The sequence below is a fragment of the Natrix helvetica genome (assembly GCF_964273705.1).
Source record: "Natrix helvetica genome assembly, chromosome: 2".
Classification (NCBI taxonomy): Eukaryota; Metazoa; Chordata; class Lepidosauria; order Squamata; family Natricidae; genus Natrix; species Natrix helvetica.
The window spans coordinates 164423954-164451516 of NC_138552.1; the positions used below are offsets into that span (position 1 = coordinate 164423954).

The 27563-nt window shown below is 39.8% G+C and overlaps 2 protein-coding genes across 2 annotated transcripts in view; both read right to left on the reverse strand.

Moving 5' to 3' along the window:
- The window catches only part of LGSN (lengsin, lens protein with glutamine synthetase domain), a 383291-nt gene that overhangs the window by 348996 nt on the left and 6732 nt on the right, over positions 1-27563 (reverse strand). The window lies entirely within an intron of this gene.
- Positions 1-27563, reverse strand: part of EYS (eyes shut homolog) — a gene marked incomplete at both ends in the record, with an annotated part of 387634 nt that overhangs the window by 189936 nt on the left and 170135 nt on the right. The window contains one exon of the mRNA XM_081943885.1: positions 22284-22504. Coding sequence (XP_081800011.1) covers positions 22284-22504 — 221 coding nt within the window. The remainder of the gene's footprint in view (positions 1-22283; positions 22505-27563) is intronic.

The following is a 27563-nucleotide window of genomic DNA, read 5'->3' on the forward strand; positions in this document are numbered from 1 at the left end:
TTGATGGCCTGTGACAACCTGTGACACTTCAGATCTTCCTGAACAGAGCTCCTAGGAAGCATTAGCAGTGGTGATGGATGGTGGGAATTAGAGTGCAGCAGTATTGCTTACCCCTGCATAAACCACAGCTAAACAAACCTCAGCTCAGAGCATATATCCAGAGCTCAGAGAGAATGCTTATCTACTCAGACTGTTTTGGGGGCGGGGGGGAGAGAATAATGGTCATATAGGTTAGATAAAGGAAAAGCTTGGCGATGCAATGCTGGACAAGCTTACTTGGCAAAAAGCCCTTCTAAATGTTTGAGTAAACATACATAGAAGTCACTCTGGGAGCAGGTAGCTGGATTATTTCTAATATGCAAGAATGCAGACAAGAGCTTCTTGTGGAAAATTATAATAATTTCTCACCTGATGCAGTTCAGTCTAGGACAAGTTAGGATCTGAGCAGCCCTTAATATGCTATTCTAAGAAAGATGACCATCACATCAAATGTTTTGTCATAGGTTATTTGGCTTTTGACAAACTGACCCCATCTCCAGGATTTTCGGCTCAGCAGTAGGTTATGCATTGCAGATGTAATTATTCATAGGGATGGTTTATACTAGCTAGAACTGTCAGCTTTGGCAGTCCTAACTATATTTCATTTTTCAAGAGGACAGATTTAATAGCGCTACTGAACATTCACCGAGTTCATACAGTAGGCTAATCTTAAAGCTGAGTTAAGAGAATGCTACACCCAAATAAATAAGTCATATGCTGACTTTACATATTGGTTTGATTCACACAACCTGGGTACCATAAGTTACCCAAGTAAGTACTACAATATTGTCAGACTGAACTACAAACTGAACAGTGCATTCTAGCTTAGCCTAGGTCAGTGAGGGCAAACCGGACTCACATGACAAAGTTGACCCACCAGCATTCACCAACACAAGACAACAACTGTGCAGATTTTCAGAGGTTGCAGAGGCTGCACAATGGGGTGTGTCCTTGTGTGGTTTATACTGAAAATTGCACATGAATAGGCAAGAGTAGAATTGCACGTGAATGGGGAAGTAAAGGAAGAGCATTTTCAAAAGCCACTTCAAGAAGGTCTTGTGTGATCTGGAGCTGCCTTGGGTAGGCTACAGATGCCTGTCAACAGAAAGAACACAAGCCAGAACCATAGGATCACATACATGATTGGACTATACTGTTTAAAAATAAATTTTGTCCATTCCCCCCTCTCCCTCCCTCCCTCCCTCCCTCTCTCCTACAGTGTCATATTAGGTGTTTTCTGAATTTTTTCACTCACTGAGCCCCAAAAGGCCACCACTGCCTTAGATTGTTGTTCACTTTCTCTGCCTCTTTTCTGTGTTGAAGCTCCTGTTTTATGTGCAGGCATTACAGTCCAAAAGGCCTTCCTGCATTCTATCAGGATATCTCCATTCTGCATATGAGAGCAGCCAATGGTCTGTCATCCTATTGCTAGAATCCAGGAAGGTTTATAGTTATAAGGAAAACCTTTTTGTGATTCTGGTATCATATTTCAGACTTCTTTCAGCACAGCGCGTGGTGCTTCCACATAATGTCAGTTCATGCTTGATGTCAGGGTTGATATAATACCTAGCCAAAAACATTTGTTCACAAGAGCACCGTGAACGGAGAGGTCACCAAAACATTCTTATTATTCTTTCAGAAAACCTGCAGAGATGGGAAGAATGCTCTTCCTCTCAAACTTCGAAAACATAATCATTACAGTTTTGAGGAAAATGTATGTCTATTCTAGCGACTTCTCCAGAACCCGTAGATTTATACTGAAGTCTGATATGTCAAATACGTGTCAGTTATATGTGTACTAGCACTTTCTAACTACAGTAATTTTAGCCTTTGGAATATTTCCACTTATCCCATTTAAACGTCCAATATTTTCTACTCCTAAAAATAATTTGGGATACAAGTCTGTAGAGATTCTCAGTCATCCAGGTCATGGTTATCCCAAAGGTGCTTTTTTTCAGGAGGCAACTGGACTTTCTTGTTTTTTTTTTCTTTTGAAGATGTTTTACTTCTCATCCAAGAAGCTTCTTCAACAGATAAACCTCCAAGTGCTTCAACAACCCTCTAAAAGTATGCAAATGACCAGCTGTGTGCAAGGAATATCAATCCTTCCATGCCTCACTGTTCCTTGAATGAGAAGCAAAATGTCTTCAAAAGGAAAAACAAGACAGTCCAGTTGCCTCCTGAAAAAAGTCCCCTTTGGGACAATTTGGGATACAGTTATTTCAATAGTAGCTATCTCTTCAGATTTCAAGTATCTCCAAGCTTATATGGGAAAAATAAAACATATATCTTTAAGGCATATGCTGTTATTCTGTTAATTTACTAAATCGTTCTACAATATCAGTACATTTTGGAATATAAGGTGCATAGTTATCAATAAAAGATAATATGTTTTCAGCAGAGAGTGACAGTTCTATTTCAGGTTCAACCTTGTTTTTTCTCATTCTTTTTTGGGTTTAAACCGGCTTCATTTGGAACTCCTAGTTTATATACAACAAGCTGTTATCCCTTAGAAAAAGGGGATATATTTTTGTTTTCTCTGCCTTTTTTTATTTCAGACTCAAAATAAATCCAATGAGAAGCACTGCAAGCCAGTAGCTAAGCCATAATATTTTTATTTTATTTTTTAAATTGCTTGATATGGGAAAAGAAAACTTTTCCTGGCAGATAGAGACAAGGCTACATGAGAAGAGATATGTATTGCCCACCACCCAATGTGCGCTACAGAGCAGGGTTGTCAAACTCGATTTCATTGAGGGCTGCATCAGGGTTGTGTTTGACCTTGGCGGGGGGAGGCTGGGGGCAGTGGCCAGGGTGGGCATGGCCAGCTTGATGTCACTTGTGTCAGGGGTGCCTGTGGTGGCCCGAGTGCTCTGCCAGGGAAAATGGGCTCCCAATCTCCATTTTCAGCTGGGATGGCCTCCTGCAATCTTCTGCCAGTACAAATGGAGATCCATTTTCGCTGGCAGAGGCACTGTGGGCCGGTCTGTTTCCAGGGCGACCCCATAGGCCAGATCTAACCACCCTGCAAGCCGGATCCTGCCCGCGGGCCTTAAGTTTGGCACCCCTACTATAGAGGAAAGCTAACTCTGGGACATCATTTGGTTAGGGTTTAAATACAGATGCTCCAAAAATTATATTGATATTTTACAATGTGACACATCCCGTAGAAAAAAAAGAGCAAATGACCCAATCTCAGAAACAAAGGTAGTGACTGTGCTGCTATTCAGTTTGCAAACGTGTATTAACATTTCTGCAGATGAATTTATTATCATCAAATTAGTATTAACGTGGGGAGTGGGAGAGGAAATGACAAAATGTTGAACAGTCTTTCATCTTAGTGTGAAATGGCTCATTGCACAATCAGTGCAAAGTAAACAAATCTCTCTCTCTCTCTAGAGATTTTCGATATCTATATGAGGGCGAAAAATCCTGGTATCGTTGCTATTTCTATGAGGTTGCAGAACTGAATATGTTTTAAATTATAAATTGCTCCAGAGTTGGAAAGTGATTAGGTCATTGGCTCTATTAACAAACCAGCTTTTTTTAAAAAATAGCATACTTATTTGGAGGAGGAAAGAATCTTCTCCAGCTAATATAACTATCCTGCTCTCCCTCTGCCCTCTCAAATAATTGGATTACATCAATCCCAAATTATCAATTTTTGACTGTAGTAATATGTTTCCACTTAAGGCAGCATTTGCTGGAATGTGCTCAGCCAACCTAAACACTCCTGGATTACCACAGCACTTAATCCTCCTTTTCCGTCTCCCAAGCATGGCAACATTGCAAGTGGAGCAGATCTTCAATAGTCAGCTGTGTAAAGAGATTTTTAAAGTAGGGGGAGGAGGAGGAGGAAAAAATGAATCTTCCATGCCTTCAAATGTGTTTTAATAATAATAATAATAATGATGATGATGATGATGATGATGATGATGATGATGATGATGATGTTGTTTGATTCATTGGCATTGCAATACCTGGTGATGCGTGAATTGAAGATAAACAGCAAGAAAAAAATCACAAAATACCAGGACTTGCAAATTGAAGTTGAGCGACTGTGGAAAAAGAAATCATGTGTTGTCCCAATTGTAATTGGAGCCCTTGGAGCAATACCTAAAGGGATAGGAGTAATAGGAGGCTTGGGTGCAATCCCAAAACTTCTAGAACATGACTTGAACATTGACAAAATCCCCATCAGTCAATTGCAAAAGCAGCTTTACTTGGAACAGCTTCCATCCTGTGATAATACTATTAATGCCATCAAACAAGAACATCAGCCGATTCTAGGTCTTTGGGAAGGACTCGATAGGTAGATTAAAATGCCAAATTAGATCTAAACATCTGGCTGGTTGTGCAGTGAACTATAATAATAATAACATGCCTTATCTTTTGACTCCATTGCTACCAAGTTTCCCAGGGCAGATTTTTTTGCTAAATTATTGCCCTTACGTGGATAACAAAATCTTTCTTTCTAAATGTAAATAATAAAAAAAACATATTGTCATCAGTGACTAGTTTCCTTTTCTAATTAAATTTATTCATACTGATTTTTTGAGCTTCTGGCTCTCATCGGCATCAAGGTGGTACCACAGTTCTGCTCTATCTGCATGAGCATTACAAACATTTGAAGATGGGAACTTAAATGTACGCCCTTAATCAGTTTACAATGTAAGGCTTGCTCAAGCAAATTTGCCAATCCAGATATAATGGCAAACCAATATATTTCTGTGAGAGAGGGAGGGAGGGAGGGAGGGAGGGAGGATGGATGGATGGATGGATGGATGGATGGATGGAAGGAAGGAAGGAAGGAAGGAAGGAAGGAAAGAAGGGTAAAACACTGAGCTGCTGAAGTGCACAATTCTTTAATGATGTCTTAGACAATGCACTGTATGTTAGACAGTGAAAGTACATTATTGTATTATTAGAAAATTATTGTTGCATTATTATTTGGTTCTCAGGAACCAAGAAAACATTTTCAGCACTAATTTCCATGTATGTGAAAAACAGATATTTCAGAATACCTTTGGTATTCTGCTTTTTTAACATTATTATTTATTAAATTCATATGCCACCCACCTCCCACATAGGGCAACTCTATCTTATCATTTTCCTAACAATTTATACTTCCTGAACACTTTTCTTTCCATCTTTTTTGTATCTGAAACACTTTGGTAGAGAAAAATATATATCAAAATACTGTATAAGATTGTAGTGATCACTGAACAGTAGTTGACACATGCAGAGACCTAAAATTCAACTAAAACTATTTTTGGATTATAATCTTACAAACAGGGCTGAACTACATCCATGAATTATGTTTCTGCTATCATAATATTGTAACATTTAAATTTTCCTTATGTTTTTTTCTGATTTTCTAAATTGATTACATTTTTCAGTCAGAGATAATTTATTGGTTTTTCTCCTTTTATAATTTATAAATTATAATTATCTATTTGTATCTGTTAATTACAGTAATCTTATTCTACTATTGGTTTATTTCAAAAATAATTCTATTTGTCAAATTGATATATTTTAATATGTAGATTTATATCAGTGTCATGTTCAATATTTGGAGATCAGTTTTACAGTGCTTGTAAGCCCTGCTTTACTTACAACTTGGTTTTTATTTTATTTTTCTTGTGTCTTTGATTATGTTTGTACATTCAATAAATGATCATTATTTTGTTTAAAAAATAGTCAACTACTGACCTAAATCACATAGGTAGCTGATCGGTTTAGTTTAATTAACAAATACTAATTGAAAAATAATCACCTCACAATGAGATGGGCAGTAAAAAAAAGTTGATAAACAAACAAACAAATAAATAACATAAATGTCTTTCAATTGATTAAGTCTCTTATTTCTTGCATGAAGAATTTGTTTGAAAACTCCTTCTTCCTTAACTAAAAACCTTGAGGGTACCTATTTGTGGCAAGTATGGCAACAATTGTTCTAATATTTGCAAATATTTTTTATCGCTTTTAAATTATTTATGTAGCAATTGGCTGTATACACTAAGTGGGTAACGTTGCAGCTCTCAGGTTTCCTGAATTTGTTCTGTACAACAAATAAAAGAAGTCGTGTTGATGAAGATCTAAGTTAAGTGTCAGGAACAAAAGTCAGTAGAGCTTGTTAAGAATAAATTAATATTGAGACAGGAGCTTACGTTGCGACGATACGGACGTGCGATCTCGGAATTCCAAGATTGCAGTCGACACTTTTGCTGCTGGACGGTCCATCTGGACCTAAACCATCCCAAAGAGACGGTGACAGGGAAGCGTAAGTCTTGCTGATCTCAGGGACATTGCAAAGTCCCTGATTGATCCAAGAGAATCTCTTCTTGCCGGTGACAAAAAGCACAGCATCAAGCTGCTGAAGTCGGGACAGCTCCGCAACGGGAGGAAAGTGGAAAGAGAAAGTGTGTCCATCTGGTGAGGAAATCTTATTTTTATAAAAGACTGCCCCAAAAGATTGAAGTTAAATTAAACTGGTAAAGAAAAGGAAATAAGCAGTGAAACTAAGCATTATTGAACAGTGTGTTATCTTTATTTTTCTATTGATGGAAGTTTTGTGAACATTTTTTTACTTTCTAAAATGAAAGTATCGGATTTTCTTCTTCTATTTCTTTTTTTTTTTAACCTATGGATTAAATCTTTTCCTTTATTTCTACAATACTGGTTGGGATGAATTTTTTCTTTTTCTTTTGTTTCATTTAAGAACTTTGTTTCTTCTAAGCCTGAAATATAAAGAAGATTTAAAAGGAATATAAAGAGGGTAGTAATCTTAGAGGGAAAAGAAGTTACACTGCCACTTGGAGCTTGGAGGTAGAGAACTGGAAACATTGCTTTTTCTTTTTCCCCTTTGATCATTTTGACCTTGCACTTCAAAGGCTTCAGCTTGTTTATAGAGAAAAGCATGGGTTGTTTATGCAGGTGTTCTCTGGATGCTTGTTGGTAGCTGGAAAGAAGTGAAAACAAAGATTTGTTTTTAAACTAGAGTGGCAGTGTTTACTAACTGGAAGGATGGCACAGCTTCAAAAAGAAACCATAACATTACAACAGATCACGTTTGGAATTCAAAAATTATTAGAAACAACAGAGAGAATTGAGAAGAGATGGGAAAATCTTGAAAATATAAATTTTAATGTGGTAAAACCTGATGGAAAAATGGAAGATATTCAGCAAATGGAAAAAGTGGAGACTAGAGTCCTAAAAAACCAAGGGAAAAATGAACAAAGAGGCAAGATAACCATGGATATTGACAGTGAACTGAGTATGGTTGGAGATGGAAAGAGTGGAACAAGGAAAGGGAAGATAGATGGAAAGGTGCTTTGCTACAGATTTCAAGGTATAGAAGATGAAAAAAGAGAAGAATGGATGGACTTAAGGAGAGAAACTTTGACAAAAACACTACTGATAACCAAAGATAAGCTGATTAAAGAAGCTGATGGAAGGTTTCGAGATTTTACAAGATATGTAACAAGCAACAAGTTGCGAAGAGATTCCAAACAAATTTGATTAAGGAAATAACCAGAAGACTAATTCCACAAATGGCAAAAGAAATAGGACTACACTATTACTGGAAAGACACAGGTTGAGATATGAAAATTAATAATAAAACACTAGTTAAATTTAGTTAAAATTAGAGCATTATGTTAAAAATGTAGTGATAATGATAAAGTTAGATAAATAATTGATAATGATAACAATGTATACATATATATTGGTTTGATAAGAGAAAATTTGGTAAAATTTTAAATGGTGAAAAATGGGGAAAAAGTAAGTTAAATTTAGTCAAACTATTGTTAAATAAATGACTGATAATGATACTAATGTAATAATTTGTATTGACAGGATAAAAGGGAAATTGGATATAAATTGTAAACAATGATTAAGAAAAGAGGTCTAAAAATTTATTAAACATAATTAATTTTTATTTTGAATGTGTTATAAAGGTATAATGTGGTTGTATGATATTGAAAATAGATAAGGGAATGCCACTATGTGGTTTTGTTTTAAATTTTGGAATGTTTGTTATAAAGGGACATTAAAACAATTATAGTCATATGAAGGATGAGGTATGATGATAGCAATATATATAAATATATGTGATGTAAATATATATAACTTGATATGAATTATAGGTGATGACTGTGGAAGGGATGCACGAAAGTTCTTTGTAACCAATTGACACACCTTCTACAATTTGTAATGAAAGATGATTTTAAGGTGTTTGTTTGTGTTTATTCAAAAAATAAAAAATATATATAAAAAAGAATAAATTAATATCAAAATACAGGATGGAGATCATGAAAATATCGTTGTGAATCTTAAAACTGTTTAGAAAGCAGGTACAATGAAATAATGCATTTCAGTGCATTTTTGTTATGCCATACGGTATCAAAGAAGGTTTGCTGGAATACATAAGTGTCCCTATGTGCTACTTGCAAAAAGTGCTGGAACAGCAACAGGAATAATAATAGCCAAAATGTGAACAGGAAAATATATAATTTATAACGTGATCTTAATTTGTCCTTATACAGAATAGCCTTTTCAGTTTAAGCCAGCCTCCAAAGAGCTGGGATCATTTAGTAACTGGCAAGATATCTCTTTATCATCTGGGCTTATTGCTTTCCCAAAGCCTATATAAAGCCAAGGGACTTCTTTTTTAAAAGGTTAAATAAATCAACAAATGAATAAATTTGTAAGAATTCAGTGCATGCTCCCATGGCAGCTATTTGTTCTGCTACTTCTTTTATTGGTGCTCATTCTAAGTTTTGAAATATGTGGGTAATTTCAGTGTTATTTTAAAAGCAACAATGCCTGATGTCAGCCTCTGCTACTCTTGCTTACTATCGGCTGCTATAGGAACGGGGAGGGGGGGCATGGTATTAGGGAAGGGAATTATATTGTACTAGAGGAGTCTTGTTCTCACCATCTTCTGCGCATGCTGGTGACTGATGTTTGGACTTGGTCAAGGCCAACTGCCCCACATACCAACTTGATGAGGCTGTTTCAAAATGCACCCCACATGACACCTTAGGGAGTTGCAAATTGGACACTGGGTTGGGGAATTGGGGGGAGGGTGCTGGGTAAACGTTTGATATGTACATGTTTCCACCTTTCTGGCTCAGATCCTGTTTTCGTTTTTGCTGCTTTCACTTCATATCTAGTAAAAGTACTTTATCTCTATTCAAATGGAGTTGAGGTTTTTCTTTCTTGGCTATTGAAGGAGGCATGCCTGACATTAAGCAAGATCTGACCCTGCACCCATCCCGGAGTTAAAAACTTCCATGGGGGGAGCACCCAAATGTCTAACCCCTGCAACAAGCAGGAGAAGAAAATTGCAAGGGTCACAACCAGCCGAAAACCAGAGGATGACTGGCAGGCAGTTGAAAAAGAGGATCTCATGATGACCCATGCTTTACACCTTCTTCAGGAGGCTTGGGAACGACGATGCGTCCATGTAAGTCTCACTGAAAGGGAGAGTGGATTAACCGAGCAGGCGGAGGGGGAAGCAGAAGACCTGGTTAGCCCTGAACCATCCCTGGGAACAGCTACCAGAGCAGGGCAAGAGGGAGGGGCCCCAGCCACAGCAGCAGTAGTTTGAGCTCCCCCAAGGAGGGGGGAAACCCACAAAGGCACCAAATGCCTCAGATCCCTCCACTTGGAGTGAAGTACAGAGGAGACCCCAAAGAACTGGGTTTTTTTTTACTGTAAGTTTGGGATTACATGCAAGAGTATGGAGAAGATTTCTCACCAGAAGTTGCCAAAGTGAGAAGTGTTACTATGGCTTTGGAAGGCAGCGCGGTTGCCTGGATGGTAGCCTTCCGTAATGATGATTCCCCACTGCTGAGGGATTACAAGGGGTTTATGACTGCCCTGAGGAAACATTTTGTTGACCCCCTCCTAAATCAAAATGCGAAAAGCAGGAGGAAACCCAGGAGGGAAGGCCTGAGGCTGAGTACACACCGGAGTTTCGTGAGCTGTTTGTGCATAGGCGGGGGAGGTCTGAGGAGGCACCAAAAGCAGGAAAGGACGGGCATTGGGAGCCCAACTGCTACGCTAGACATGGCCCAAAACTGACCCCGGCTGGTAGGGAGGAACCTGGCCAGCAGCTAGGGAGTGCTGTGAAACTGCCCTGGAAGGCGTGGGAGATGTTGATGCCCTTCCTCCAGGCCAGGAGGAAAAGGAACCCTCCTCCTCCTCAGGAGAAAGTGAAACTGATTCAGATAATGACCACTCGGCATGCCTGACACCTACATTCACTCATCTTTTGGGATTCTTATTTCGTCCTATGCAACAGTTTGTAAATATACATTTCATTGATTCAGATGGTACTTAAAACATTGAAAAGTATTTTAACTCTTAAAAGTAACATGGGTTTCTTTAAACAGCTTTCCTCTTAGACTCCCTACACAGGCATATCCTTACACCACTGAATCAATTTTGCATAATATTCTCTTTACAAATGAAAACTCCTCTAAATCTGCGTTCCAAATTATTTTGGTGCTTATTCTGCCAGGCTGATAAAATCATTATTTCATGCTGGTGTTACAATTTCTCAGCCTTTAATATATTTTGCTATTTCAGAGAGTACTCTACCTTTTCTCCTACAATCATAGGTGGTATTCAACCGGTTCGGACTGGTTCACATGAACCAGTAGGAGAAATTGCGGGTGGGCCCGCCTACCCGCCCAGGCTCTATGCTGTCCTATTTAGGCATGTTTTTGAGGCCAAGTATATGCACAGAAGGCGAGTGCATGAGCAAAGTGCAAGTGTGGAAGGCTGGGTGCTTGCGCGGAAGATTCAGGCACAGGTACACGCAAAGGTGTCGGCGAACTGGTGGTAACGAAATGTGCAACCCACCACTGCCTACAATGTAGTCCTTTGATTTGTTGCTGAACTGTAGATTCCAATAGTCCCAGCTAGCAAGGCTAATGGTGAGAAACAACAGAAGATGTGGTATAAAATTAAAATATTCTACTTTTTGTTCAGACTAAACAGTCAAAACAGACCATACCAGGCTTAAGGCTCTTTGGGTGCTTCTAAACAGCTATATGTATTTTCCAGTCAATACTGTACAGCTAATGGTGAGAACTATGATGAAGCAACATCCAGAGACCACAGATGTTCCACCTGAATGGGCACAGAAATATCCATAAGCAATATCAAGCAGTTGCATGAAGCATCCGGGCTGTCTCCAAATGTACTGTTTAGGATTCCCTTTCTAATTCTTTACCAGATCATTTGTTGTAAGAAATTAAAAAGAAGAAATTAGGGGGGAAAGGTGATTGATTGATTGATTGATTGATTGATTATGAGTTAAATTAAAGGGCAGACTCAATGGACCACTGGGTCTTTTTCTGCCATCAGTTTTTCTATGTTTCTAAGTCATTGTCAACTCTTAGTGAGCATATAAAATAGTTAAAAGCAGAAGATGGTAGTGGATGTCCTAAAATTAGAAAATTAAAGCAAAAGAGTTACTGGATATAAACATCAGCAGGAACACCTTCAAAAATTAATATCAAAACCAAGAAAAAATATAATCAGCAAAACTATCCTCAGACTTTCACAAGGCATTAGAAATTTAGATTAGCACATTTCAGATCATTGAAATAATCAAATAAGCAAAAGAAGTCAGCATTAGGCTTCCCCTAAAAACTCTTTCCAAACTACCTTAACTTTATTAGAACTCAGCACATAGATTTTTATATTTTTTTTAAAAAAAGATGTTATTGTATTATTTATTTGGGAAGCCCAAACATCCAGTAATGGAGGGGTATTTGGAACAGGGACTATTCCAAGTTCTCCTATCTTAATCATATCGTTAAATTTCAGGCTGATTTATTCCTAGTCTAAGTTACATAGGATTGCAACCAAGTCTAATTCCTACTGGTCTTGGATAGAGTAAAAATGTGGTACATGGTTTCAACAAGACTCACTCCACCGGGTTCACTGGGACTTATTTATAAAAAAAACTGGGCACAGAATTATCTGCAAAATGGATGATGTAATCCTAAAGTATCTTAACAAGAGGTTGACCTCTATTTCATTCAAGTGTTTTAGAATGAACAGAGTTATTCATTAAATCTGCAAAATGCATTTATATTAAATATACATCTCAGTCACCATCTAAATAACTGAAACAATTAATTAATTTATTTCTTGATTCATACATAGAATCGCCAAGAGTCAGACACAATGGAATGGATATCATCCTCATCCTCATCACCACATACACAACATTTAGAGTATACCTGACACCACAAGACTCTGGGTAGTTTACCACCTTAAAAGGAAGAGAAATACAGTTCTGAGCAAGGAGCTAATCTTTTGGGTGAATCCCTAATAGCCATAGATAAGAAAGCATGCCAACACTTCCCCCGAGCTTGATTTATAGCATTTAAATAGGTCTCTTCCAGGAACAAAAAAATACCCTTAAAACATTGCACCTGTTTAAAAATGTTAATCGGACAATTAATAATCACTCACATATTGTTTCCCCTGCAGCACCAGCAGTGATGAATGGAATCTGTCATGTTGAACTTTACTGTAGCAGGCATCCATCTGCCTATATGCAACCATCTAAGGCAAAGCTAGTTGTGTGGAAGGGGCAGGAAGCCCAACGCAGAGCATGAATGAAAGCAACTTCTTAGCCTAACTATTGTATATGTTCACTCAAGAAGGCCCAATCTACATGTGCATGGACTGTCTGTGTCTGCTCACCTTGCAGCCGTCTTGCTTAAATAAAGTCATCCTGCATACCGGAACAGCTTTAATACAGCAAGATGTTGGGGGGATAGTTCCAGCCCAGGGGTGAAATGCTCTGAAGTCTGCTACCGGTTTGCTTTGTGCATGCATGCGCACAGCAGGTGCTAAGAAGCCTTTTCTGAGTCTGCAAAGGTAAGTAGAACAGTGGGAGTGGGGGGACATTGTGGTTTAGATTTCCTGCTTTGTAGTGAATATAAATTGCACGGCACAGCTGATTATCACACAGCTGATCGTTGGAACTTTAAAAAGAACTTTTTAAAGCATTTTTTTACTACTGGTTCGGGCAAACCAGCCCAAACCAGTAGCATTTCACCCCTGCTCCAGTCCCACTCCCCCCTTGTGAAAAAATGAGAAACTGATGTGGAATCTTTAGAACATCTTCTTAAATAGCACAGCCCAACAGATAGGACTGCCTATTTTGATTTACAATCCGAGCCATTGCCATAGGGTAAGCTACCTGGGGTTGGCTTGGAGAGTTGAGCGCAGCTCATCTGGCCAGCTGAAGATTTAGTGCATGTGCAAACCCAGCTAACTGGGCCAACAGGCTATGATTAACCATGGCTTGTGTATTTTGCAAACCCTGCCAATATTCTATGGGGAAATGGACTAGAGCAGCAAGAAACTCATTGGCCCATCTTGACTCTTGTATAATGGAGGGGAAAAAATCCAGTTCAGCAGTTAGTCATTCACAAATACAAATGTCACAAAGCAGCAAAGAATGTGGACTTTCTTACATTAAGGAAACGATCATCAGTGGGTGCCACTTTCATTCTGAAACATAACCACCGCCACCAAATTCTGATGCTAAACCTGACCATCCAAAGTGCAGGAGGGTAGACTTTTGGAATCACTTTCTCCCTTTGATATGGAATAATAATAATACAAAAATCATGAAGGTGTCTTACTGACACCATCTGCTACTTTTTGAGATTTCTCTGAAGTGGATCAGAGGGGGGAAAGGGACTCGTGCATGCAAATGAATATCAGTATTACACTTTGGACCAAAGATCTTTTCTCTTTAGGGAGCAGACAAGCTGTTACAGCATGTAAAACAATAAACAGAAAGCCAAGGATGGTATTTATTTCCAAACCATTTAACTCTGATGAGCAGAAGGAGGTTATTAAGTGAATTATGTTTTTCAATCTCCATTGTAAAAGCAGAAATATTTTTATACATATATCCCAAGTGTCCATTCCTAATTAGCAATGCTAAGTTTTCTGATAAGTTGAAAACTACCAAGATGGCCTTTTTGAAAGGAGAAAAATAAAAGGAGTGTATTTCCTACACTCCCAAAAGTAAATTTGAAATGAAATCACATTTTACTTTCTAAAAGGAAGCCAAAGAAGGATGAAGACTGCTATATTACAACCAGGTTTTTTCCAACTTGGTACCCAACAGGTTAGAGATAATTCTTGTATCCCCCACTAATAAGAGAATTATAGGATTTGATATTATGGGAGCTCATTTTAAGTTTGCCCAATTACGGAAATCATAATTAGATTTTTCACATAATTCCTAAACTGATTCATCTCTTATAAATATCTGAAATTGTTAACAATCTGGACCTTGTTTTTCTTTCCCAAATTTTCTGAAGCATCTGGGGAAGACGTTCCATAATCTTACAGGATACTGGTTGAAGCTAATAGGTTACAAAGGTCAATGGGTCCCCATGGAGATACTTAAGCCACAAAAAGTATGTAAAAACAGATCTATTTGAATGATTGTGGTGTGAGAAGCTGCCCATTTAAGGATAATCACAATGTGACCTGACTTGCATGGTCTGCTAAGTCACTGTTTCTTTAACCATAGTTTAAACTAAGCTACAATTGATACTGTAGCCATAAACCACAGAGGGTGGGGTACATATGACACACTTGGGATGTGAAGATTGTTCAAAATCCAGGTCATTCTACCATCTGAATCAGCAGGTGATTTTCAGATCTAGCTTCCTATTTGTGTAGATTTTTTTTTTCTCAGAATAAATATTCACAAAACTGGATCGCATTTTGGGAATGGAAAAATCCAAATCGCCCCGAAAGTTAAATATTCCTTTTTTTTTTTTTTTTTTTTTGAATAAAATTTTATTGGTTTTTCAAGATTTATAGGGAAAAGGGTAAATGGACAGGTATACAAATTTTGGCAGTTGCAAAATGTGTGAGGCCCCCCTCCCTCCATACCCATAGTATACATTCATATATAATGCATTAGTATATAATTGATTACAATCAACATATTAGTTCTATTATTAAATTCAATCAAATTAAACATTACAGTATAAAATCCAAATATAATTCCATTTTCACTTTCGGTCAATTTATAATAATATGATTTTCTTGTTTATTTTTGTGATCTGAGTCTTCTTGCTATTGCCCCATCTCCCTCCACTGGCAGAGCTCTGGCCCCTCCCGTGTCCTGCGTGTCCATTGTAGTGTCTGGTGGTTTCTCTAGGAGTGTTTTATTTTTTTCCATAAAGGCCTGCGCCTCTATGGGTGAATTAATTCTAATTCTTGTCTCCTCCCAGAATATCAGCATACCTTCAGGCATCAACCATCTAAACCACACCCCTTTCTGGTATAATTTATTCGCTAATTGCGAATAATTCTTTCTTTTTTCTCTAATCTTCTTAGGGATCTGCTTCAGAATGGTTATCTCCATATCATGATATGTCAATGCTTGCCCCCTTTGTACACCCAGAATTTCATCTCTTGTGCTTTTTCTAAGGAATTTAATGTGAACCTCCCTGGGTACATTGTGTGTTCTAGCATAAGCTGAGTTCACTCTATAAACCAGGTCTATATCCCACCCCATCTGTTGTTTTTCTTTGTGTGTGAAGTCAGCCAGAATGTTTGTCATGATGTCCCTTATATTTTCCCCATCTTCTTCTATAACATTTTGAAATCTAAGATAATAGGACATTCTCTCAAATTCTAATTTCATCTGTTGGATGTCAAGATCTTTGTTCCCTTTCTGCACCGCTTCCACCCCCCCCCCTCACCTCCTCCACCCCTACTTCCACAAGATCCAGTCTCTGTGAGTTCTTATAAATTTGGGCTTGATTTTCTTTAATTTCATCTTTCATTTCCCTTAGCTGTTTCTTGATTTCCTCCTGGCCCTGTAAAATTTGTTGAAGCATTTGTTGAAAGTCCATCTCTATAGTCTTAGGTTGCATCAGTTCTGTTATCTTTGACTGTGTGGCTGGACTGGATGTTACAGATGTTGGAGCAGACGTGGCAAAGCCAGGTTTCCCAGGAGGTGGTCTTTTGGATGCCATCCTTTATAACATTAGAAGTTCAGTCCATATATAAGATAAACAGTTAGAAAGGAAAGGTAGCCAGGTGAGGTCCGGGAGCAGAAGAACCAGGCAGAAGAGAATCTCTCTAATAAGTCTGGCAATAGATGAAAGGTTTCCCCTAGAAAGTTCAAAAAATACCAATCCACAAGAGATTCCTCTGGGAGACACGGAGACAAAGACCGGAAGCCTGAATTTTAAAGGTGGAGTCAGGTTTCACAATTCATAAAGACAACGGAAGTGTGCCATCTTGCCCTGCCAGTTTTGGGCACAGAGGCATAACAAAGTTTTAAAAAAGTTCCAAAAGTCCACAAATCACAGTAGAAAGTAAAATTAAGTTGAAAAGAAAATCATCTCAGCCTGGGTGAGGCTTCATTCGTTGGCTCTCCCCCCTCCTCCTTCCCCGGGGGCTGAGAGCAAAATTATTCCTCGCCGCTTGTCCAAGGGGGGGGGAAACCCCCCTCCCTCCAGCCGCGCCTCCAGAATACTCCGAAAGTTATTTTAAAGTTATTTTATAACTAATTCTTCGTGTAAAATAAGGCATGAAGAGAGAAGCAACCTCACCGCACCGCAGCTGCTTCCTTCAATTGCTTCATTCTCCAGACGGCTTTAGCGAGGCGCGAGGCACAGAAACGCGAGGCGTCCCCGGTGCCTTGGGCGCGCGAGAGACCTCCCGCCGCCCGCCGCCGCTGCAGGAGCTCCCCGCGATGCCGCCCCTCCGGCAGGACCCCTCTGAGGGGTGTCCTGTGCCCCCCAAGGAGTGGGGAAGCCCACCGGAGAGCCGGAGCGGGCAAAGAGCTGCCCGTCGCCGCTGCCGCCGGAACCGGAACTCCAAATATTCCTTTTCTTTCTGAGCCTTCTGGCGATCATCAGGGTTTTTGTAATCCGAAGTTGGAAGCTCCACATTGTCATATATGATATTGCTTCATACATCCCTACGACCCATCCGCTCGCACAGAGAGGGACTTCTCCAGGTGCCGTCCACCAGACAGTGCCATGGGGCGGCGCCTAGGAGCAGAGCCTTCTCTGTGGCGAGCCCAGCCCTGTGGAATGACCTCCCCCCGGATATTAGGACCACTACTGACCTCCGCTCCTTCCATATAAAGCTCAAGACCCACCTATTCCAAATAGCCGGCCTGGCTCAATCATAACTTCATAACGCTCCTGATGGGTTTTTTAATTCAGTAATTTTATTTAATGGGATTTTAAATTGTGTTTTTTAATTGTCTTTCACTTATGAGTCTACCTCCTCCATGCACATGTATATGTCTTTGTTCTTTATGTATATATGTTTGTCTTTATCTGTATTTTATCTGTTTTGATTGTACGCCGCCCCGAGTCCTTCGGGAGAGGGTTGCGGCTAATCAAATAAAATTATTATTATTATTATTATTATTATATGATCACTTAAGAAGCACCAGTAAAGGAAGAGGTTCCCATACAGTGGGACTGAAATGTGCACCTCAGGGTTTGGGGAAGTTAAACAAACTCAGAAGAGATTCCTAGTATTATCAACCCTATCAGGCAGATCAGATTTTAAAAAATAGGCTTCATGGAAGACTAAAACATACTTCATAGATTGACTATACTAGTGAGGGGCCCTTGGCACTCTCTGAGCTGTTTGCTTTCTTGCAGACGTTTCATTACCTTAACTAGGTAACATCATCAGTGCTAGATGATGTTACCTAGCAGTGTTATCTAGCACTGATAATGTTACTTAGTTAGGGTAATGCATAGGTGTTAAACTTGCAGTGTCACGTTGCTGTCATGTGATGTATCACAATGTTTTTTCCCTTCACGTTGGAAGGTTGTGGCCTGTGAGTGATGCATCTGGCCAGCTGGCCACCAGTTTGACACCCCTGGGATAATGCAACATCTGCAAGAAAACAAGCAAACTCAGAGAGCACCAAGCATCCCTCATTTCAACCCTTGGCTACAAATATTCTCCTTTGTTGGCTATAGTAACATAACCTTGGAAGTCTGCTAGGGCTTCCCCTCCTCTTTTATATTCCAATGGGAGTGTCTATCTGAAATGTTTTAATAATTATCCCCCCATCATTTGGACTTCATATTTCTCTTTTTGTTCTTCCCTCTCTGTGTCCGGTACAATGTAGTAGTGAGCAAATAAACACAAATGACCTGTCAAAGTTCATCATCTTTACACTTTACAGTATAGTCTTGCGTCAATCAAATAAACAGTCCAATTTAGTGTAGTTTAGTGCTATGACTTTCTGAGCTTTTATACATTAATTCCTTTAGAGCAGGGGTATCAAACTCACATCCTCATGGCATTGTCACATGACATATCATGACTTTTATCCCGTTCACTAAACTGGTGGTGGGCATAGCCAGCATGTGATGCATCCAGCCTGTGGGCCGCGAGTTTGATACCCCTGCTTTAGAGGCATTTAGGGAAATAATTCCCTATGGGGAGAAGAATCTAGACAAACCATATCTGTAGCAACAATATTTTTGTCTGGACATTTCAGAGTTAGGGAGTGGAGACTCTCAGTTGCTTTTCAAAACCTAGTTTTTCAATCAAAGCTAGTTATGACCAAATCTTGAATGCCCCTTTCTATTCTCTGGCACATGTCACTGACTAACATCTGGGTACTTGTTACACCGTTGTGTAAAATGCAATCCCGCAGATCGGTTCTTCACCCACTGCAATTTGAAACACACAAACGCTATTTAATCTATCACAAACATAGGGAAGGGATTTTAAAAATTAATACTTTCTGAAAGCTGAGGCCTCATTAAGTAGGACCGATCATTTCTAGCTCAGTCATTTATTGGATTCACATACAAATATAATGACCTACTTTCAGTCCGCTTTGCCAGCTTGGTTTCTATTAGTTTCAGATATATTGACAATCTGGCAAGTGCATTTTTGGCTCTGGTTGCCATGTCCTTATTTCATACAATAGAAAGTCTATTAGAAGAGTATTAGAGTTTAATTATAATATGGATACTCTTTCATTTTGCTACACACTAGTAATTCTCAATAATTGTAATGGATATTATCCAGCATCAATAAAGAAAATGTACTTTTGCTGCTCAGAGTCATTTAATTGAAGCACCAAACATATCAAAGAAATGCAAGTTTATGGGAAGTAAGTGGATAAAATAGTTACAACTGAATATACAGAAAACAATAGACATTGACGGATTTGGTTTGGAAGGTTTGTATCTTCCAAAAGGATAACTGAGAATATTTGTTTTAAGTTCTAAAGTTGTTAAATCTTGCTTTCTCGTGATAACTCAATGTGGACAGAAACCTTAAGTAATTTTACTTCACACCATTGGAAAAGGCATGTTTAACCATGTAACCATTTAAATAATAGCAAGGAGAGACTGACACATGAATAGTATGGAAGGCTTTGCTATTTATTCAAGAATAATTTCCTTGCTTTAAATCATTAGTGGATTTCTGACGCACTCCTCCCCATCTTTATCATTCCAAAATTATTGAAAGATATAGCATTTCCTTCTCCTGCAAGACAAGGAACAAGGATTAGAGAGATAAAACTGCTTCTATTAAGCAGAGTACTTATAATAGGAGCTTCTCTGTTCAAATTGTACTCCTTTGTGGAGTCTACATTGAACTTGGGCCTACAAATGGGGTAACATGAAGTTGAAGTGAATTTATAGAGTCCAAAGATGGCATTCTGTATTGGAGCTGGACACAACTCAGCATTGTGGACAATAGATCTGTATAGTTCTATTCTCTCCATTTCTTGAGAAGGAGAAATTCTCCAATAATTTCTCAAGAGAAGGTCCCCACTTATCTATAATAGAAACAGCGATTCTAAAAAGCCAGTGAAGGAATTCTTACAGGATTCTTACAAATCTCTTGCCTTGGGCTTTAATGGAAGTAGGAGCAATCAGGAAAGTTCAAAGCCACAGAAAACATTACACAGTAAACTATGAACCTTTACACATATCCTTGGGCCCCTCATAACTAAAGTCCAACTAAGAAGTCACACACTACTCATGGCAATATCCTTGGAATTCTACTTGGAATCCTTACCTTTTCCTTGGAAATATTTTGTTAAGAAAATTGTTTTCATCCTGAAGAAGCGGATGGAGGAAAGTTATTGGAGAGTCAGAAGGGGAAAAACCTACTGCACAAAAGTTCTGGTTGTGGACTTTCCCTAAACGTCTCCTTAGTTAAGATGGAAACAGTTTCCAGATATAGAAAGTTCTAATTTTGATCATATCATCTATCCGTCCCTCCGTCCGTCCATCCATCCATCCATCCATCCATCCATCCATCCATCCATCCATCTATCTATCACCTACCTACCTACCTACCTACCTACCTACCTACCTACCTACCTACCTACCTATCATCTCTGTCTCTCCCCCTCCCTCCCCCTCCTCCCCTCACTCATCTGTCACCTTAATCTATCAATCATCCATCTCTGTCTCCATCTCTCTATCTAGAAAGTTTCAACAATAATGTGCCAATGGAAACCAATGGAAACATTGTCTATTTTTCTCCATTGTCTACCTCTTTAAATTGCAACTGGGTTATGGAAAATAAAATAATCATTACTAGTGGAATAGCAGGACAATCCATCAATTTTGCAAAAGAAAGTAGGGAAAAGAGAGTCTTCCCATGGCTTCAGTCTTGTTATTTGAAATATCCCCCCTTAGGCATGAAAGCTGTCTGGATGACTGAGCCAGTCACTCTCAATCAACCCAACTCACATCACAGGGTTGTTGTGGTGGGAATAATAGGAGAAGGAAGTAGTAGTAGATACAATAGCCACCTTGATTCATTTATCATAATAATAGAGGAAATCAATCAATAAATCAATCAAACAATATTTTCTGTTAGTTTTTAAACAGAGATGAGGAAGCCTGTTAATCCCAAGATATCATAAGAATCAAAAAATGTTCCCCAAACTACTTTCTAATTTCTCAGAAAATACTGCTTGCAGTATATAACACTTTTTGTCCAACTCAATCAGTGGTGGGTTTCAATTTTTTTTAGAACCTCTTCTGTAGGTGTGGCTTGCTTTGTGGGAGTGGCTTGCCAGTCATGTGACCAGGTGGGAGTGGCTTACCGGCCATGTGACTGGGTGGGAGTGGCTTGCCAGCCATGTGACTGGATGGGTGTGGCCAACATGTAAAATGTGATGAAACTCACTGAACAACGCTCTTCCTTAGCAACCAAAATGTTGGCTCAGAAATTCTGGCATTTGAAGCACTCAAGTCCTAAAGCTGTCAAGTTACAAGACCCTTGCACCCCTAACCCTTTAGGAAAAAAAACCCCAGGGGTGTTCAAACTTGACAGCTTTAAGACTTGTGGACTTCAACTCCCAGAATTCCTCCTCCAGTCATGTTAGCTCAGGAACTCTGGCATTGAAGTGTGCAAATCTTAAAGCTGTCAAGTTACAAGACCTTTGCACCCCTAACCCTTTAGAAAAAAAAAACCCCAGGGGTGTTCAAACTTGACAGCTTTAAGACTTGTGGACTTCAACTCCCAGAATTCCTCCTCTCGTTCTTCATCTTGATGATGTGCGGATGGGCGGGTGGAGGGAGCTGGGACCGGTTTTAAACGGCACTATAGATTTGTGGAACCTCTTCTATAGAAGAGGTTAGAACTGGCAGGAACCCATCCCTGAACTCAATGATATACAGTATATGACTATAAGGCAAACACTTAGGTCAAAATTCTATAAGCAGTCACATTTACCCCATGTATACTACTTAGGAACGTGGTGGCTCAATGGCTAAGATGCTGAGCTTGTCGATCAGAAAGGTCAGCAGTTCGAATCCCTAGCACCGCATAACGGAGTTAGCTCCTGTTACTTGTCCCAGCTTCTGCCAAACTAGCAGTTCGAAAGCATGTAAAAATGCAAGTTGAAAAATAGGAACCACCTTTGGTGGGAAGGTAACAGCGCTCCATGTGCCTTCGGCATTTAGTCATGCTGGTCACATGACCACAGAGACGTCTTCTGACAGTGCTGGCTCTTCGGCTTTGAAACGGAGATGAGCACCAACCCCTAAAGTTGGAAACGACTAGTACATATGTACGAGGGGAACCTTTACCTATGTGTGTATTAATAAAGATAATAATATATAAAAACCTACATCTTAGGAATTAATCTGAAAAATAGGTGAAACACTATTCTAAGCCAAAATGGGTGCCAAAAGATAAACATTTACCTTTTTCACAGAAACGACCAGTAAAATGAAGAGTGCAGTCACACCGAAATGAGACCAGGCCATCAAGAAGATTAATCTGGTGGCAACTTCCTCCGTTATGACACAAGCCCTCTTGACAGACTGAGAATGAAGCTGGGAGAGCAGTTGATGTCAACACATCCTTGAGTAAATCAGGGCTGGGACCCAAAAGAGCTGCTGCATTTTTTTCAGAGGCAGGAAATCTGTGATTTAGAGACAGAATTTAAAGTTTTATTTTACTATATTTTTATTCTTCCTCTCAGGTACAGGAAAGCTAGGCAGCATAAAGGAATACATCCCTAACATAAAAAATATGTTGCAATAGAAACATAGCAAGATAATATAATAAATAACAATACATTAGAAAAACTCAGTGTCAGCTGCTGGGAAGAAGGCTTTTGAAACCCCCTTGTTCCAGGGATGGACAACTCGAAAATCTGGGGTTGTGATTCCTATTATTCTACACTGATCCATTTGAATGGTCTGATGTTAACAAGAATTCAACAACATTGGAAGGACTTACATAGCTTTCTATCATTTTAGAAAAAAAGTATGGAATTAGGCCTGTGCCTGACCTAGTTTTATTTTTAATTTAAAGTCTATTTTAAAAATACATGTCATCCTCACCTTACAGTCAATTGTTTAGTGACCACTTGAAGTTGTTCCAGACATACTTCAGGGGTATTTGCAATCCAGATTCACCCCCAGCAGTCACATGACCACATTTTATGTCAATTTTGCCAAAAACCAGATTTACTTATGAGCTATGGTGGTTAGAATGCAGTACTGCAGGCTAGTTCTGCTGACTGCCAGCTGCCTGCAATTTGGCAGTTCAAATCTCACCAGTTCAAAGTTGACTCATCATTCCAACTTCCCAAGGTCAGTAAAATGAGGATCCAGATCGTTGGGGGAAATATGCTGACTCTGCAAACTGCTTAGAACTGTGCACTGTGCACTTAGCACTGTGAAGCAATATGTACCATATTTTTTGGGCTATAAGATGCTCTGGACTATAAGACACATTTAGCTTTTGGAGAGGAAAACAAGAAAAAAAATCTGCCTCTAACTCCCAGCATTTTGCCTCTTTGCAGCAAACAGCCTGCTCAGTTTCAGCACAGCCTGATTGGCGGTTGGATCGGCCTCCTAGAATACCAACAATCAGCTGTTCCATGCTGCAGGGATTGCCGCTGCCTATCACTGCCTCTGCGCGTTCCAATTTTGGCCACCACATGTCCCATTTTTGGCTTCCCCACATCCTGTTTTCAATCTCCGCGAGCCCAATTTTCGGCCTCCACTTGTCCCATTTTTGGCCCGTTCCAGGCAGCGGGGATCACCACCACATATTGCTGCTGAATGGGATGTGTGGAAAATGGGATGCACAGAGGCTGAAAATGGGATGTGCAGAGGCCAAAAATGGCTCATGCGGAGACCAAAAATGGGGTACGCTGAGGCCGAAAATGGGATGTGAGGAGGGAGTGCTAGGTGGCGGCAATCCTTGCAGCCTGGAACAGCTGATCATCAGTATTCCTGGAAGCCGGTCCAACTGCCAATCTGCTGCTTGTGCTAAATCAGGCTGTTCTGAAACTGACTAGGCTGTTTGCTGTTTGCTGCAAGGAGGCAAATTGCTGGGAGGCAAAGCTCAAAGGGTGAGGGCTGGTGGGTGGGCAGGGCTTCAGCAACACTCAATCTATAAGATGCACAGACATTTCCACCCACTTTTTTTTTGGGGGGGGGAGTGTGTCTTAAAGTCCAAAAGATACAGTAAATCTAAGTGCTATTGATACTTTCAATTTTCAGCAAAACTGCATCCATAGAGAACTATTGGTTTACTTAATGACTGCTGTGAAAAAAAGAGTCATAAGTGATTTAGAGAGAGGGGGGGCAGAGGGAGAGAGCAAAGAGAAGGCCTCGGCAAAAACAAAGGAGTGCATGCTGGAACATTAGCAATGATAGTTGAAGGGAAGAAGGGTGGGCTGATATCCAGGCTGTACAAAGGTGAATGGAAGGTAGGCTGTGCCCTTCTTGCCCTGCCAAATCCCTCATGATTTTGGAATCCCTCCAGATTTAATTTAGATGAAATGTAGCTCAATCCAGCAAGGCAGTTTTTCTTTCTTCTGACCTGTGAGCCACCTGAAATGATTTGGCCAAGCATCTCTCCAACATGTCTATTTGTTTGTGACTCACATAAATCATTTTGCATTTTGCATGTCTCTCTCCCCCCCTCCCCCCATTTCTAATATTACTTGCTGGGTTTATTGTTCAGCAAAAACCATGGATATCCAGTACTGGCATTCAGTGGTCCCTATTGTTCAAGCTCTGGGATTCCTATCACATCTGAAGATTCAAATGGCAGTTCAGTTCCTCCGTAAGTGCCTATTTACCACAGGAGCATTGTTTATGCACACAAAATCATTTGGGTTTGATTATAAAAAAATATTATAATACATGGAATCCAGGAATGTGCTCGTTCTGAGCTGGCCTTATCAAACCAAAAACACATGAACACCCACAGAAAGCCAGGTATATTCAGGAATTTCAGTCACTGAATAAACCTGCATAGCTATAAAGTGCTTTTGATATTTATTTACCTTAAAGAAAAGAGGCATTGCTTTCATTATATGAAGTGATGTTTTGTTACATACTCTGGAGAAAGCCTCTCTGTGATAAACAACCAGTGGCCATTTTGCACAATAATGAGCAGCTATTAGAGATACAAAAACATTCATCTATACCTTCCTTTGCCTATTCATGTTTAGCAGGCAGTATGCCCCACTGAACACATCCTCACAGACCTATATGGGATTGTTACTGTAAAGCAGTGCTAAACAATAACACCTGATTTGTTTAAAACACACTCTACCTTTCTGATGGAAATTCGCAGGGGCTCATACAATTCCAAGACATCATAAAAATGAAGAAGAAAGGCAAGGTAATTAAAATAAACCTCAGGAAGTAGCCATTTCAAATGCTGCTAACTCTAGAGCTACATAATTTAATGCTATGTTTAAATCTATCTATTATCTATTTATCTATTATTCCTCCTCCTCCTCTTCCTCCTCTGATGAATGGATATTTGAAGGGAAAGTTTCTTTGTTTCAAAAAGAGCTCTTGTTGCTGGGTTTTCTTTTTCCAGACTAGTAAATAGAGAAGGGTACTTAAGGCAAGTCAACCCCAACAGTAGCATTCGCCATCTCTTCCACTAAGAAATAATCTAGTTCCACCTTAGGCACAAAATGCACTGCAACTTCACCAGAAATGCAAACGGAATTCTTAAACACCCTGAGAACAATATAACAAACCAGAAGAGGTACTTTTGAGAATTTGCAAGCTAGCTTTCAACAGAAAATTGGCCAACATTTTGGTAGTCTAAGGGGACAGCTTAGTTCTAGCAATGGTGGCTATTTACAAATTCAGGCTGTTGTAGAGTTTAGGACCATAATGGCAAACCTATGGCACGCGTGCCAGAGGTGGCATGCAGAGCCCTCTCTGTGGGCAGTGCACTGTCACCAGCTGCTCTTCTGGTTTTCAGAACGTCGGCCAGCTAGTCTTCATTTATTTATTTATTTATTTATTTATTTATTTTCAAGATTTATAGACCGCCCCCTCTCCCCGAAGGGACTCGGGGCGGTGAACAGGCATCTCATTAAAAACCAGATACAAAAATAAATACCCTTAAATACCCCTAAAATCGAATTAAACCTCACAGCTGTACAAGATAATAAAAGTTAAAAATCAACCTAACTAACCCCTAAAAATTTAAAAATGCAGACTTGAGGGACTAAACTGGGATTAGGCCAGGCCAGCTAACTTGAACAGGTGGGTTTTAAGCTTTTTACGGAAGGAGCGGAGATCGGTGGTGGTTCTGATATCAGGGGGGAGGTCATTCCAGAGGGTCGGGCCCGTCACAGAGAAGGCCCTACTCCTGGGCGTCGCCCGCTGGCATTGCCTAGTGGACGGCACCCGGAGGAGTCCTTCCCTGTGAGAGCGGATCGGCCGAAGGGATGTATGGGGCAGGATTCACGGGCGCTGTACTGCCGGAAAATGGCCTGAAAACAGCCAAAACCAGGCCATTTTTCGGGCTTTCCAGGCCTTTTCCAGGCTGTTTGGGGGGCATTTTCCGGTTGTTTTGAGGCTGTTTTCAGGCTGTTTTCCAGGCCATTTTCAGGCCATTTTTGGTCAGAAAAACAGCCTGAAAATGTCTGAAATTGGCCCAAACCCAGGCATGTGCATGCCGGCCAGCTGCTCTTTGGGTTTTCGATGCTCTAGGGTGCACACGCACACATGTTCTGGTTTGGGCACTCAGTACTGAAAAGGTTTGCCATCCCTGGTTTAGGAGGCAGGCACCAAAGAAAGCAACATTAGCTCATTTCATTCCCATTTTCTCCACCTTAATAGGGTAAATTTTACTTTCTCAATCCTGTTATGAGAATGCAGTTGAGGTTAGCTTGAGCAGAACAGAAATTCTAGTCTTCTTTCATTTTACTAATGCGTGTCTCAACCGCACCTTACGGGCCACCTGTTGTCAGAGTCTTCTTTTCAAAGGCTGCCCCACTGCTGTTTATGCTAGCCTCCTTTCCATCACTCCCTTTGGTTTGTTGTGGAGAAAATGTTCCTGCAAACTCATTAATGGAGCAAACATCTGCAACTAAATAGCATTCATGCCAACAGCTATGAATAAGTAATACTCCTGGCTCCAAACAGTTTAACTAAAACACTTATTTAAATAAAGAGCTCAGAAACATTTAAAAGTCATTTAGTAATTGAGGTATTAGAAGCTTCAGCAAGGCACCAGGAAAAAAAATTGTATCAGACAAGCTTGATTTGACTTTAAGCAAAGTAAGAAAATCAGTCTGTGAAGGATTTCTTTTCTTGTCTCATCCTTCTTGACTGGCATTTGCGGGGGGGGGGGGCGCAGAAGCAGGGCATCTCTCTGCAGTGCTTAAGTAATGTTGTTCAGCTGCCTCAAGGACTGCATAAAAAGGCTTATTTGTTAGAAAGAGAGAAGAAATGATGATGTGCATTGTTGGGATTAACGCTTGGCAAAGAAATATTCCCTTAATTGTCTTTTTCTTCTTCTTCTGCTAGTTCTAATTCAGTTGAGTGAAAGAGAATTTCAGATTAATTGCTGCAGTTGGAACATGGTGTTCTTGTTCTTACTTAATAAAAAAAATCTGGCCAAAAGGAAGGCACATGTTTTTCATTATTTAATGTAACAATAGCTCCAGCAAGCCACACTCAAGTTTGGTTCTTCACCTTGCGGTT